At 42.8% G+C, this 15,135-nt stretch overlaps 1 protein-coding gene across 1 annotated transcript in view; it reads right to left on the reverse strand.

The window, feature by feature from the left end:
* CMTM8 (CKLF like MARVEL transmembrane domain containing 8) overlaps positions 1–14,851 on the reverse strand; it is a 34,691-nt gene extending 19,840 nt beyond the window's left edge. The window contains exon 1 of the mRNA XM_084206839.1: positions 14,609–14,851. Coding sequence (XP_084062965.1) covers positions 14,609–14,776 — 168 coding nt within the window. The 5' untranslated portion in view covers positions 14,777–14,851. The remainder of the gene's footprint in view (positions 1–14,608) is intronic.
* Positions 14,852–15,135: the final 284 nt, after the last annotated feature.

The raw sequence follows: 15,135 nt of genomic DNA on the forward strand, positions 1-15,135 counted from the left end.
CCTGAAGGACTTCCCACAGCCTGCTGCTCTCCATAATAAATACTCAAGCAGTGCATGCAGCATAAAAGAACAAAGTAAAAAGGTCTGTGGGATACCTGACACTCGAAATTGAAACTACCAAAGTCATAAATTAAGTATACATGCCTGTTTGTGGGGCAGGGTATAATGTTCTCCAACTGCTTCAATGGGCCTTATGTAAACAAAGAACAGAACAACTGGTGACAAATGCCAGCTTTCTAGTGCAAGAAAAAAGTCTCCAACCAAGGAAAAAACCCCCCCAATCCATTGGCTTATCCAGATTTAAATATGTGAGCAGAAATGATTTAATGTCCCTCAGATGTTTGCTCTGCTTTTGTGCCAGGGGTTAATGCCCTGCAAGGGTGACTGCAGACAAAGCTGCTCCTCAGTCACTGCACTCTAATGCTCAGTGTATTTGAGGTAAACAAATCACTGGTTTGTGGTATCACCACAGGCTAGAATGTGAACTGCAGTGAACAGCAAGGCATGGAGACCTTGTCAGCTGTCTGCATTTATGAGCTATCAGTCCGAAAACAGAAATTCTGTATTTGCCTCCTGTAATGCATAAACACAGAAATGCCAAAAGCCGCTGCTCTCACTGCATTCCCTCATGCTTCACTGTCCCCACAAGACAGCTAATATATTTTGGGTTTTCAAGAATTTTTGATTCCATTTCTCCTCTAAATCTGATTTCCCAATACAGCTCAGATGTCAGATGGCTACCAACTACAGGCATTACTATGGATTAATGCATCCCGCCAGCCTGACAGCGTTTAGAGCAATTACACCTCTTAGCGGTAAGGTATTTCCCACACATTCTCCTTCCAGCTCCTCTCTCAGCAGGGCAGTTTCCTCTGGGAGACAAGCACGTTGTAAGACTGAAAGGTGTATAACCCCCAAAGTGATCTAGCAAAGGCTAGAACTTTGTTCTAAATTTCAGGGAAATCTCTTCAGCACAGCAAACTATTGGACTGAGATAGCACTGCTTGCTCTCCATCCCATCCAGCCTCCACCCATCCCCGGCACTATCAAAGCCCATTTGAGCAGACCAGGACACAGCTTCACTCACAGCCTGAGCTGTGAGAAGGGAGGAGAAGGCTCCCACAGCACCGAGCACTTGGCGGTGAGAAAGGCAGATAAATGCAGGGCAGTCACCCTGCCAGACTCCACCACCAAAGAGTTTAGAGTCAATCACCACTGCTGCGCTCAGGTCACAGCTCAGAGGCTGAGGGGAGCTGTGGCTGGGCCAGCTGCTGGGGCACTGCAGGCAGCTGAAAGCACCAATATCCAGAAGTGCAGCCACTGGCTTTGTCAAAGGCTGTCTGCACGCGAGCTGCGATTCGCGAGTGATGCAGCGCACACGCCGAGGTCATGGGGAGGAGAGCTCTGGGTAAGGCAGCAAGAGCCAACTTGCTGAGGGTCACAGGCACAGTGAGGGTGAGGATGCTCTGCAGCTGCTTTGGGGGAAAAACACTTTGAAAATACCTTTGACTGCACACAAGCTTTTTGGATAAAAAGCCTCCATATCACTATGCAATCTTGCCCTTCCCACCCAAACAGTTCTTCTGAAAAACCCAAGCCTTTTCCTGTAGTGCTGTTTATATTATAGCATCCCAATATACACAATCAACTTAATTATATTTACTTAGCTAACTTCCACACCTTTTCCCCTCTCTGTTTCCTCAGATTTGGATCATGGCTTTCTTCTGCTCAATATTTTCTTCCCTAGAATGACAATAGTGCAGATACAATAATGAGGTGTTACCAGCCTTTTGTTCAAGTGCTCTTTGTTGTGTATTTCGGCTGTTTACTGCCCCCTCAGAAGTTCCTGTTTTCCCACTGAGGGGGGAAGGGAAAGCCTATACAATGACATGGCAGCTTTTTGTTCAAAAAGTCTGTGTGCAGAGATACTTAGCACACTTTCCCTGCAAAGCCTGATATTACTTGTTTCAAATCAAAAAGGGAAAAAAATCTTAACTTTAAAAATTTATACCTATATATAAAGTAGTACTAAAAAAGTAGTACTTTGCAGATATCTCTTTCTTCAAGTTATGAATTATTGCTATATCAAAATGCCCACATCCACACACACTGAAAATTCAGCTCACTATGAAGAAATGTGCACAAACATAGAGGCATGGCTCCGACTGCCAACAATATTACAGGTCTTAGCACATAAAACCAAGAAACCAAAAAGGAATTAGGGCACTGAAAGGCATCACAAGCTGGGGGCTTTGCTAGTTCACACAAAGGGAAAAGGAAGAGCACAGCATGCACAGCAATTTGTCTTTGATACAGGAAAAGGCATACATCGTTTGATAATCCAGTGATAAGGCAGGACAGCTATGGGACAAACCCATCTGTTGTATCGAATAAACAAATTTAGATTGATAGTTGTGATGCTGAGCTGTTTTGATACGTAGGATTTAATAGAATCATGATGTGGATGTAAAAAAATGATCAGTGTTTCATTACAAAATAAGGTATGTCCTGGGACCATGGGAGCTCTGAAGAAATACAAAAATTAGGCAGCTGGGTTATAAAAGAGCATGTCTAAGCAATGGATCTGAACAGCTTCCCCTTTCACCACCTATCAACTAGATGTTCAAGCCAAAGAAACTGTGCACAAGAAACAGGTAGCCTGACAGGGAACTTTCGAGGTAATCTTGGTACCAAGTGGGTTAACCGTGCCTGTTATTCTCCCAAAGTCAATTATAGCACAACAGGTCAACAAGAATATGGTAAAAGCTGTTAATTAGGCTCCTCCTAATCTGAATCTAATTTGACAGCGAGTGCTCCACGCAGGGGTATTGGAGAGGAAAGGTCTTAAGGGAGGTGATGTCTCTTACCAGACTGCTCCATGGCCCTGGCAGAAGAAACCAGTGGGGAAAGTTTCTGGGCATACCCTTTTCTTCTGCACTGAACGGAAGCAACAGCAGAGCCGCCCTTCACCCAAGGCCAACAAGGGGATAGGAAACGACTCTGGGAAAGGAGCTGCTGTCCTGAGGAGTCTGACAAACAATGCCAGCACTGATTAGAGCACACAGACTGCACAGCAGGTTGGCTTTCATGTTCTCTTCATTTCATGTGTAGATACATTGGGATGACTGAAGGCAATGGGAAATTCTCAACAGGTTTTAAGAGCATCAAGAACTGATTCATTATAACCTTCTCTTCATAACAATATTGTTTGTGTACATTAGATCTTAATCTGATTTTGTTCCCATCAACTCATCTGGACTGTATTTGCACCAGTTCTCAGCGTCATCTTCTTGCTTGTATACATTGTTCATGCAATATGTAATCTATAGAAACACCAACCAACACAAGTCAAAATTAAGTGTTCTTTTTTAAGTTCACTTCTCTGCCATTTTTTTTAAACTGAGACCTAAATTGAAGAGGCATTTTGAAATTAAGCTCAGTTTTTAGAGTGAAAATTACTTCAGGCATAGTATAGGGTGGGTTGGTTTTTTTTTTTTTGGTTTTCTGGGGGAAGAGGGATTTTTCTTTTGGTTTGTGTTTTCTCTTTTTTTTCCCCCCAAGACTAGCATTACACTGTACATCTTAATAAGGAAGTGAAAATTAGATGTAACCAACCTTAGAGAATTCCTTTTCATTTATTGCTGTTTACTCAGTTTAATTTTAACTTGAGCTGGTAAAACACTTTACAAGAGACCCCATCTCACCTTTAACACATCATCTTGACTTGCTTTCTTCGGGCAAACATTTGCTAGATAGTTGTCTGTTACAGCATAAAGAGAATGTCAAGTTCTTTGTACAAGTGTCTGGTCACGTTTCATGATTGCCAAAGTCTAGGAAGAAATCCCCAGTTTGAAAGAAAACTGCTTGGAAACCTCATTCTCCTGGGTAAGATTCCTACCATTTTTGCTGAGAAGTTAAACAGAAAATCCTTTCAATACACCAAATGGAACAATGAAACTGTACCTAGTAACATATAAGCTGTTCATCACTGCTTCACTCACCACAAGTTTCATCATTAAATTACAGTTCCACAGGCCTGTGTTGTATGTTCAAGATTAGTTTTATACATCTTAACATGGATGCTCCTGTTTCAAACAGAAAACTCACCACAGAGGAGCCATCTCTTCAAGTAGGTCATTACTTTCCTCTTGCACACTGCCTTTTAAAGTTAAGTCCCAGCAATATAAGAATGTACTCAAAAGAGTAAAATAAGGATTGTGGTTTTCCAAAACTAAATATAGTAGTTTCGCAGTGACAACTGTCTTTCTGTCAAGTATGCATTTTATTTGGCATCCAAACTCCTTCCCATGCATTAGGAGAAATAAAAAGAGCACTAATTAATGTATTGATTTGTACTGTGCTATATCTTAGTAACAGCATGGGGAAGGGAAAATATTTTCAGCTTGGAGGCCAACTGGCAATGACTGTTGACAGTAACTGTTATGACTGTATTGCACAGTCCAATGAACATGGCTTATGCTCACAGAGAGGCCTTGAAGCATCAATCAGAAATTCCAGCAGGGATCTTCCTTTTCCATGCAGCCTGAATCTCTTATACTGAAGAGCTTTTCAGCCTTTTTCATCTTTCACTGAGATCACCACAAGATTGTAGTTGGTCTCAAAAAATCCAGCTCTGTCCAGCCTGCTTTATGCCTTGTGTTTCAGAAAAAGTTGCCTTCTGGATGAATGCAAGAACTAAACATGTCACACTATTCACTAACAACCTCCTAAATCACTGTATCACTATCAGCATTTCTAATACTGTTCTAAAATATTATGGTATTTTTCATAGCTTTGTCCATCCACAGCTTTATGAAACCATTAAAGACGGATGTCTCATACCAAGCAGAGTCTGTTCTTTCAGTTGCCCAACACCTCCTCTCGTAAAACAACATATTCCCAAATTTTTGGTGTAGGAGCTGCATTTCCTACGTTGATTTTCTCTGTCAAGCCTGAAGAAGAGCAGATGAAAATCATGCAAAGCAGGCCTTTGGCAAGTTGCCCTGAGCTGCTGGACAAGAGGGCTTGAAGAAACGAGGCAGGGAGACAAAACAAAACCAAACCCACCACAGAAGAGAGATGGAAAATTAGGACTTGGGACAGAGGCAGAGGGGTGGACGAGAGAGAGGGACAAACATGTTGAAATACTTGCAGCTAAGTATGCAACACTTCCAGAAACGAGTTCTTCACACATCTTAATTCTATCCTTGGTTAAGTATACACTATGGTATAGCCTATAATTTTCTGACCACATACTTTCCCCTTCTCCACACCACCACCTGCATGCAGCAACAGAAGGGAAAGCCTCCTTCAGAACTAAAGCCTCCCCTTATTTTGCTTTCTGCCTGTTTACTTGCATGGCCTGCAGAACTGCAACTCAGAGCTTTGCATCTGCTTGGGCTCTCGAAAAACACCTTGTTACCTGTATTGCCCCACAAGTCAATCAATAAACTATTAAACACATCTCTGTGAGACAGACCAGTATGCTATCCCAATTTTAGACAGCGCACTAAAATTAGGGTCAAAAGCCAATTCCTGCCGAATTTCTGGAAAACTCTTTTCCCACAGTGTTGTTTATGGCACTGCATTTTGCATCTCCAGAACACAGAGCTCCTACTGACTTTCAGACACATCTAAGAATAATTGCTTTTTCTGCAACTCAGACTCCAAGCTGGGGATTCAGAAAACAAGGAGTTGAGTGAACACAATGAAATGTAGGGCTTACTTGCCTTGTCTAGCATCCCATAGAAACACTGTGGTTCAAGGAGAAGATAAAAATCAAATTTTCCAAGGAAGCAATTAGCCAGGAGATCATCCTCTCCCTTTGAATAATCCCTTTCCTTACTCACAACATGACTTCCTCCAGTGCTGTGTGCACAATATCCCAGTCACACCTAGAAAAGCTCTTCTGTGCAATGACCATGACAGAAGTTTCTTGATAAAAACAACACAATCAAGCAGGTTTTGACTGGATTTTAGTACCTGCACACAATTCAATAAGAAACCAACACTGCCAGGGTGAAACTAATTTTGGTGCTTCTTCATTTCCAAGACCTTAACAACATAATAATGTTTTTAAATTGTTAATTATTAAGTGCCTACACAAATGCAAGCTCTTTGAAAAAGCACGTAGGGTTCCTGATAGCAAGGTACATCACCGTTTACAAATTAAACTACAACCAAATCAGCACAAATGCTGTCATTTTTTGGTCTTTTTTTCCCCACTGAGAACTGAATTACAGCACCACTCTCCCCAGCATGTATCATAGTCGTGTCCCAAGCCTGTGAAGGATAATTGTGCATTTGTTTATGCTTTCCAGCCTACAGCAGCAGTAACAGGCAATCACCACAGACTCTCCTTCTCCTCACCTGATCCTTGTCAGTCTGCCCTGCAGTGGCTGTCTCTGGCTGGGCACAACCAAAGCTGATGTTATCAGCTGAAGTGTCATTTTAAAGACACGTTGTAGATGTTTTCCTCTTCCCCTGTTCCTCAGTGCTGAATTCCTGCCTGCAACACTCTGACTCAGTTCTTAAGTTTCACCTACAGTTGTCTCAAAACCATGCTGCCCCAACCAGCTATTACCTGCCATATGGGCTGAAGCCTTTGGAATACCATTATTGTTGAATGCAGAGAAATTATGCTAAAATATATATTAAAGGGACAGACAGGGAAAAAAAAAAAAAGCCAAGAAAGATTTAAAAGAGGGAGCCAGTTAGCAGCTGCACAACTTCAAGGCTAAATAAATGGATCTGTGCAAAGATGGTGTCACCTTGAATGTATTTAAATTCAGGCCTGGACACAGCAGCCACATTTAAAGCTGATGCTACAAACTGTTCTTATTTTCTAGTATAAAGCAGAGGTTCTTCACAGATTTCCTTTCAAGTTGTGCACATTAGGCTACCAGTTAAAGACAAGAAGTGATTACCAGAGCATGATCAGAGAGGCTGCTTTTCCCACATGGCCTCTTTCCAGGGTCCTGCTTGCAATGTTTTCAATTTATTTATTCTTCATAACTAGATTATGATATATCCAGAGACTGACACCTTACTGATTATTACCACACCTCCTTACTTTGTCTCAGTTCTACAAAATCTGATTTTAGCACCTCTTAAATCAGACCACAAACATTGTGGCTGCCCAGAACACAGACTGCATGCCTCTAACACCAATTTGTTGAAACTGATTTTGCTTTGCTCTGAAGATTTTTCTCTCAGCAAACCTGTGCTTGCATCAGTGTCATCTGCACACCCATAGCTTGCAAAAATGGTCAATGTAAACACTCAATATTGTGCTCTAGCTTGGCAAAAATGCAGTCACACCCAGGACTGATCCAAGCCTGTGCAGTGACGAGGTCTGGCAAAGCCTGGATGCCGTATTAATGCGTGTAGAACCAAGAGCTCAGCCTCTTTAAGTTCATTAACATAAGCATGACACTAAACTTTCCTTGGACCAGTCCCAGGTGCCAGTGAAAGCAGTGACTTGATTCTTTCCTTACTCAGTCCCTCCTCCACTGGAGTTTTAAGAGCCTTATACCTGACCTGGTCCTTTCAGAGGCAGGTGAATTAGTGCCAGCAGCTTCCATGGGGAACTGGCTCAGGCCACAGGAACAGAACTACCTTGCCAAAGGCCTGATGGATGCTAAAACCTATTTGCTGTTTGACACTAGAAAAAAAAAGAGCTAGGTCCTCTCTGCAAGGACACACTTTCTGCTGTTTTTCTGGAATTCAAAGGGGGAAAAGTGCAGAAATATCACACAATACAATATGTACTTTATCCAAAATAAAATAAAGCTAAAACCTATTTATATATATATAAATGTATGTGGTGTATATGCATATATATATATATATATATATATATATATATATGCACATATTTGTCTACATGACCATTATAAACTAAATACATGGCACTGTTATTCCCAGAAGAGAACAGGAAAGAACAGTAGGCTGAATGAGAAGGCAATCAACAAACAAGAACAAAACATCATCATTCCCTCCACACTTCCCATTCTGAAGGGTTCAGAGTCCCCAAGAGAATTTTTTGTGGTTTTGAGCACAAAGAAGAATCTTTTGGGCACCACTGCTCCAACTCTGCCTGTTGATGGTATACAGGAGGTTCAGAGCACAGAACAGAGCAGACCCATCAGTGGGCTCCCCAGGTACACAGGAGTACTCCCATCCAAAGGCAGGGAGTAAAAGGCATCTGCTTTTGCTCTAGAAGCAGCATTTTGTTAATGGAATCAGAAACTGGGGGCCATTAATGATTTTGCAAGAATCCAGTGTGACCCATAAACAATTTATTTCTGTGTCCTTTTCCTGTTCACATTCTTACTACACTGCCAAAAAACACACCTCTTCATCACACACTGCATGGAAAACAGGAGTTTTTAGATAGGCATACACTACTTCAAGATCCTCTAATCTCTGGTCTTAACAGTGTGTAATAAATAATTACAAACAGAAAGCAGGAATGACAGGGCAGAAAGAGGGAAAAAAAAGAATAAAACACAATGGGAGAAAAAAAAATCCCAACAATCCAGGGATCTGAATCCCAGACAAGTCCAGGATCTGAATTCATTTTAGGACAAAATGCACCATCAGGTGTCTCCATCATTATCAGGTATCTGACATTATCACTGTCTTCCCATAGCATGATTACCCAGGGATTTGGGACTCCTGTGCATATCTGGAAAAAGGCAATTTCCAGGAATGCAGTCACAGTCTCTTTACAACGATATCATTGACCTTTGTCCTCACACCATGATGGTCCCCTCAGCATTTACCCTCACCTATGACTCACAGCCAGCCACAGCATCATGCTAAAGCTAAGCACCTGGGAAGCTCTGCCTAGTCCATTGGGAATAATGGGAGAACTGCACATTTCACTGTCATACAGACACAGGCCACTGAAGCCCCAAAACATATATTTATTTATTTAAAATTACGTTTGTGCACATAAGAATTTTTGCAGGCACAAAAGAAAAATAATTTCTAGAGCTTGGGAGGGAGGGGGGGAGGATTTATGTTATATTCACTATCCACCCAACAGCAAAGTGGATGTTTAAGTATGACTTTAAAGCATTCTTCTCATGAAGAGATAATGACATTTCATACGTGTTGTACCTTTACTCTGACGCATTGAGAATATTTTGCATTTTTGACCTTTGGTAAAATATCTTCATTCAGTTAAAGAGGCATTTTCACCCTAACACTGTTTCTATCATCACTTGGAGCATGTTCAAAAGGTTCTGTTTTCTTGTGCCCCCTAAACAGTTCTCTCTTCCCAAGGAAACATCCTGATCTTGTCCAGGAAACCAAAACCTTACAGGAAATGGAACTTTAAATAACTATATGATCCTAAAGGAAGATGGAAGTCATATAGATGTGTCTATTCAGTACACTAAAGACAGCTAAGGGTTAGCAGTGGAACAACAGCACCTAAGAAAGGCAGAACTGAAACCTGACTTCAGCAAGAGTTTTGTCCGACCAAGACCAAAAGAGAGAGCTGAGATTTTATATTGTGTGTTTTCTTATTCATGCATAGGAGCATGAAGCTGCTGGATTTGGTTTTTCCCATTCAGTAATTCAAAGTGAATTAAGATGGTGCTTGTGTACATCTCCTGCAGGCAAAGCACTTGTTCAACGTGTCAGGAGGTAGCTCAGTGTTGTCAACTACTTGCAAGCAGACATGCTATGATTGGAGTAAAAATCGCATTATAAGAAAAAAGAAAAAATCACTACTATTCCTGAAAGAAGAGAAAGTCTTGCTGCCACTCAGGTGAGGAAAGAAGCTCTTTAGAACTCCCTCCATACTTCTGAGCTATTCTTCTGAGCTTTTCCAAGAAATGAGAGGGCAGGAGGAGTTTTATGTATATAGACATAAAACTTTGAACTGCAGTCAGAGAGGCTGTAATACTAAAAGAAAAAGCTAAATGCAAGGAGAGCTTTAAGTACAATTTTTGTATTTTAGCTTTCTCACAGTAGATCATCCCCTCTGTATTACTTCTGTTTTTCTTAACATTTATATGACTTTATTGCTGAGTTGATTTAACACTTGAATATCTGTAGATGAGTTTGATGCATCTCTAAGGCAAAAGACAAAGGTGAAAAGTCTGTTGAACAAACACTTGCACATTTCCAGTTGTTCTCATTTTGGCTACCTCAATATCTTAGATCTGATCTAACTTTCAATAACTATTTAATATTTTGAGGGTCACCAGTCTACTAGAATAAACAAAGTCAACAATATTTCCTTTATGAATTAAACCTTCAAAGGTCCAAAATTTGAAGAAGAATAATGAACCAATGATCAAAATTATTTTTATTGTCCAGAAACATAAACTTGAACCGCAATTTTATGTGGTGCTAATAAAGTAAATGAATTCCTATCAGGCTTCTATTTCAAGTACCTATTTTATTCTGGGCATTTCAAAGAATAATATGCACAGAACAGCATAAAGAAATGCAACTGTAAGTACAATTAACTAAAACTTACACCATCACAAAATCTCATGTGCAGCAGCAGCAGAGTAACAACCTTCTAAACCTTTCCAAGCTATATAAGTATTTGTTTTTGTCAAGGTCAAATAGCCATCACAAGCCTTAAAATCAGTAGTGCAAGTTTTACAAGAGGCTCCATCTAGCAACACGCTGGTGTGAAGCAACAATCTGAAGAGATCAATGTCATCCTGCTAGAAAGTAAATATTTTTATAACTACATCCATAGCAACCACAAGACTCTCCACCTCCCCAAAGTGATCCATAATGCTTGACTTGAGAAGCTGATTTAAAGCTCTGAGAAGGTATCACTCGCCATCATTTTTCTTGGCCATAAAAGTCCCAGGAAGATAAACGTAGCTTTTCTGGGCCATCATTTCACAGAAAAGAAACACTCAAAAGATATCTCTAGAAATTGCTATACTTGCTCATTTTGAAACTGTAAATCCTCCAGGGGGACTGGTGGTGCTACACTGTAGGAATCAGTATCAATTACTTTACATGATGTATTTTTACTTCAGTGTCAACCCAGGCAAATGACATCTCATTTTCTCATTTAAAGACTTTGTGTAACACCACTTACATCTTCACCAATGGATCTCAGTGCTCCTTATAAAGATTAGTACACATATTCCATGAATGGATGAGACATTCTGGGAAGTTAGACAGATGCAGATAAATTAACCTGCAGAGTCAATGGCCAACTAAGGCCAGTAAATGCAAGCTCCAAGAGTCAGAAGTCTCTGCCCTGTCCAGCAAGAACCACTTCTGTATATAAGTGCTTTGGACAGCCTTCCATGCACCAAAGTTATGTTTTATGCCAGTTTCCAAAGGCCTCTCAGAAATCCAGTGGCATTTTCCATTTTGCTCTTTCCACTGAAATGAACTGACCCCAGATCTTTCCAAGTGAGTGGCAGGAAACCTTGCACCTGCTCGGGTCATGGAGGCAGACATCAAAGGCAATGGAAATCTGTCAGCACCAGGTAATTTAGCCTACACTTCAGGCTGCATTTCTGAGCTCATTCATGCTAGATGTATGCAGTGCTAGACCAAAAGGCATTACAGAATTAAGATGAACCAGGTTTGTGTACATAACTCTATTACTGCTGAATAGGCACAGTCAGCCTCATCCCACGTTTACACAGGCTCTAAAGCAGCTACATAAAGGATGGATAATACCTGATCCATCATAAAACCTGTCTTTATAAAGCTAACTCATTTTGAACAAATTTGAAACAGCAGACTGAGTTAATAGCAGACCAGTGCTTTGCACGACTACAAAGAATCTCTTAGTAGGAACTGTTAAGCTGAATTTACTGTGCCATTAAACCACAGTCTCAGCGCAGATGTAGGCTGGTTACCAGCACACATGGAAATCCACACAGCAGTTAATTCATCTTCACAGTATGCAAATTAGGGGCGTGGGAGCACAACCTGATCAAGATCCTCCCTTTAAGGGGCTGGAATGTTTCATTTATGTGGTAACTTTGTGCTTTTCCATTCTCTTTGGTCAAAGAATAACACAGATTTGCCCTTTGCCTACACAGAGAAGAGAGCAGGGTTTCAGAGCTAGGAGACACAGACTGCATCCCTCTTGCTGCATGCACACTGCTGACTGACAGCAGCAATAATCAAATATTTATGCATCCCCACAGTGCAAACTCTCAGAGCATTTAGCACCATTGTTTAATGCCCCTAGCTCAGCTCTAACATGGACATGGGATCTGGCAGATGAGTAGCTGCACTGATAGCAGATATTACTAAAAACAATCCTCCTCCCTGTCCATATCACAGGTGTCCCAGAGAAGGGGCACCAGGAGCAAAGGGATGTTCCTACCACAGCAGCTGTCCTTTAGAGCTCAGAGCTTAGACTGGAAAAGAACTACCAGGCTGCAAACTCCTGAGACTGAATTACATGCTGGTCTTATTTACAGGTTTGCAAATCCTTAGCAGAAGGATCGTGCTATAAGCTGGGGCATCAGTACCGTGGGTCAGAAATATCCTGAAGGGCCAATCAGTGCAGGCAAGGCACAGCAATCAGAACAGGCTGATTTAGGGTACACAACTCCAATAATGCTGAATATGCACAGCAAGTTTTGAAGTAGAGATCTTGGGATCTCCAGTCATGCTCTGTTAAAGCATATTTTCTCTCAGAAAAAAAAAAAAAAACCAAGCCAAACTGGTGGAAAATGTTTAACCAAAACCCAATGCCAAATATATATATATATATACACACACACACACATATAAACTCACTATTTGATTTTAGTAACTGGGGTTCTTTCAGCTAATTCCATATAAAGGTCTTCACTGATATATTTTTCTTTTTTTTACAGTGAACACAGAAGAACAGTTACTCTAGCTGCTTTAAAATAAGTGGAGTTAAGAATTAGAAGCATTTCCTTACAGGCACTATGAGTACTCTACTTCTGTAGGACCTGCCCTACACCTTTCAGCTTAATATCAGAACTGTACTCTATTCTCTCAAGTACACCATTGCAAACCAGTAAAAATTAATTTATGTTAGAGACTTCTATTAGCTCCTTTGAGTTGGCCAGGAACCGGTCCTTTCACATTTTACAATTATCCCAGGAGTTAGGAATGGCTGAGAGGAAACAAAATCCCCCTAAAAGGCATCATCACTGTTTAGAAAGGTAAGCTGCACGACACCACCTGTCAACACAAACTAGAAGGCACACTTCCAACAAAGAGTAAGCAAGAGCCTGTCCGTGCCCTGTGGCCATGTAGCTCAATGTGAGTGCAGCTGATCCAGTATTCACAGCCAGGATGAATATATGACATTCCAGCAGGGCTCCGGAAAAGCCTTGGGCACCTCTGTAACAATCTACAGTGGGATCACTCTTCAGATAAAGTGCAAGAAAGGTACATGACTCTGTTGTAATTACTAACTGAAAAAGAGTGGAAAATAAAGCACTATTATTTCAAAGACTTGTTTATTCACAGATCTACCACAGCTTTGACTGTGAAGCATCTCCTGTATTTAAGAGCCAAAACAAGCCTATCTACTAGAGAACGACAGAATTCCCAAGGACACTGGCACACAGGGTACCAGCTGAGAGCAGGCTCTGACCTCACAGCCCCATCACTACTGGCCTGCACAGCGATCTGGCATCGCAGTGTGCATCCTCTCTCCAATGGCACCGTTCCTGCCAGAGGCCCCACATCACACATCAGCCTGAAGCTTCGCCTGGTTATTTTAACTTTGAAGTCAGCAAAACCAACAGCCATTCCACTGCTCTGGTGAAGCACAATGTTTTCCAGCCTTGAAAACGAATGTGGTCTGATAAGTTAATCCTTGAAGCTTCGGCACAACAAAAACTTCACACAGGAAACTCAAAAAGTTAGTTGGGGCAGCCAGCTCTTAAGAACTTTAATTTTTAATAGTGTAGATGAGTGGAATTAAACAGATAATTTTTTAAGAGGAGATACTTAGTATCTGTTGCTCAACACACTGAGGGCACACGGGCCTGCAGAGGGATCCCGGCATTGTGCTGTTCACTGCCTGCCACTAAGGCAAGTGACCGAATTTAGCACTGCCTGACCCTCTGTATGTTCATTTACACCTTAGGGACTACCTGCAAAAAACAAATTCACTACCAAGCCCAAAAGGCGTCCGTTCATCTCCCACTCTGCACAGGTGTACCTAAGCAGTAAGAACGTAAGGAAATTGGTTGTGTTTTTTTTGACCGAGGAAACAAAGATCATTTGTTTAATTAACTCTCACATCATGACTATTCGCGTGCTATCAAGCATACACAACCAATGTGGTTACAGAAAAGTCCCCAAAACTCAGTTCCCGGTCTGCCAAAACTCGTCTTTCCGCTACGGGACGTGATGGTACCGCAGATACCACGGGAGGCTGAACAGACCGCGTGTGCCCTGCGCTACTTTTCCAGTTTCCAGGCGGGACATTCGTGCCCCTGCCCTAGAGCCGCTCTTGCTTCCCCGGGCTCGTCCTTTCCCGCGCTTCACCTGCGGGCAGGGACGGTGGGCAGCCGCACGGGGTGATGCGCTGAGAGACACCCCAATCCTTCACCCCAGCGCTGCCCGAGGCTCCCCCGCCCCTCCGCGCCCCCGGGGCACTCACAATCTCCGTCACCATGAGGAGCCCGGGCACGGTGCGCAGGAACTCCCTGTCGTAGGCGAGGGTGCTGGAGCTGGCCGACAGGTTGGCGGTGAAGGAGCTGCTGGTGGTGGTGACCGTGTGCGAGCGCGGGCGCGGCGGCTCCTGCGGCGGCGGCACGGGCGGCTCCATGGCCGGCGCGGCTGTCGCCGGACGGGCGGGCGGAGGCACCGCCGCTCGCCGCTTTGTGTGGCCCCGGCGCCTCGGGCAGCCCCCGCCTGGGCCGGCGGGAGGAGGAGGGTGCTCGGCGCCCAGCCCCGGGCGGGGAGGCGGGTCCGGAGCGGGGCCGCCCGCCCCGGAGACCGCCCAGCCCTCCCGCCGCTGCCCCCGGGGCGGGACAGCGCTGCCGGTGCGAGGCACCCCCCAGGCTAGGGAGTGAGGGTCAAAGCGGGTCCCCTCACAAAACCACCTTCTCAAAACCACCTCCTCGAAACCACCTCCTCAAAACCATCTCCTGACCTGGCGGACTTTTGTACACTTGGGATCCCGTC

The sequence above is a fragment of the Fringilla coelebs genome (assembly GCF_963513975.1).
Source record: "Fringilla coelebs genome assembly, chromosome: 1".
In the NCBI taxonomy this organism is placed as follows: Eukaryota; Metazoa; Chordata; class Aves; order Passeriformes; family Fringillidae; genus Fringilla; species Fringilla coelebs.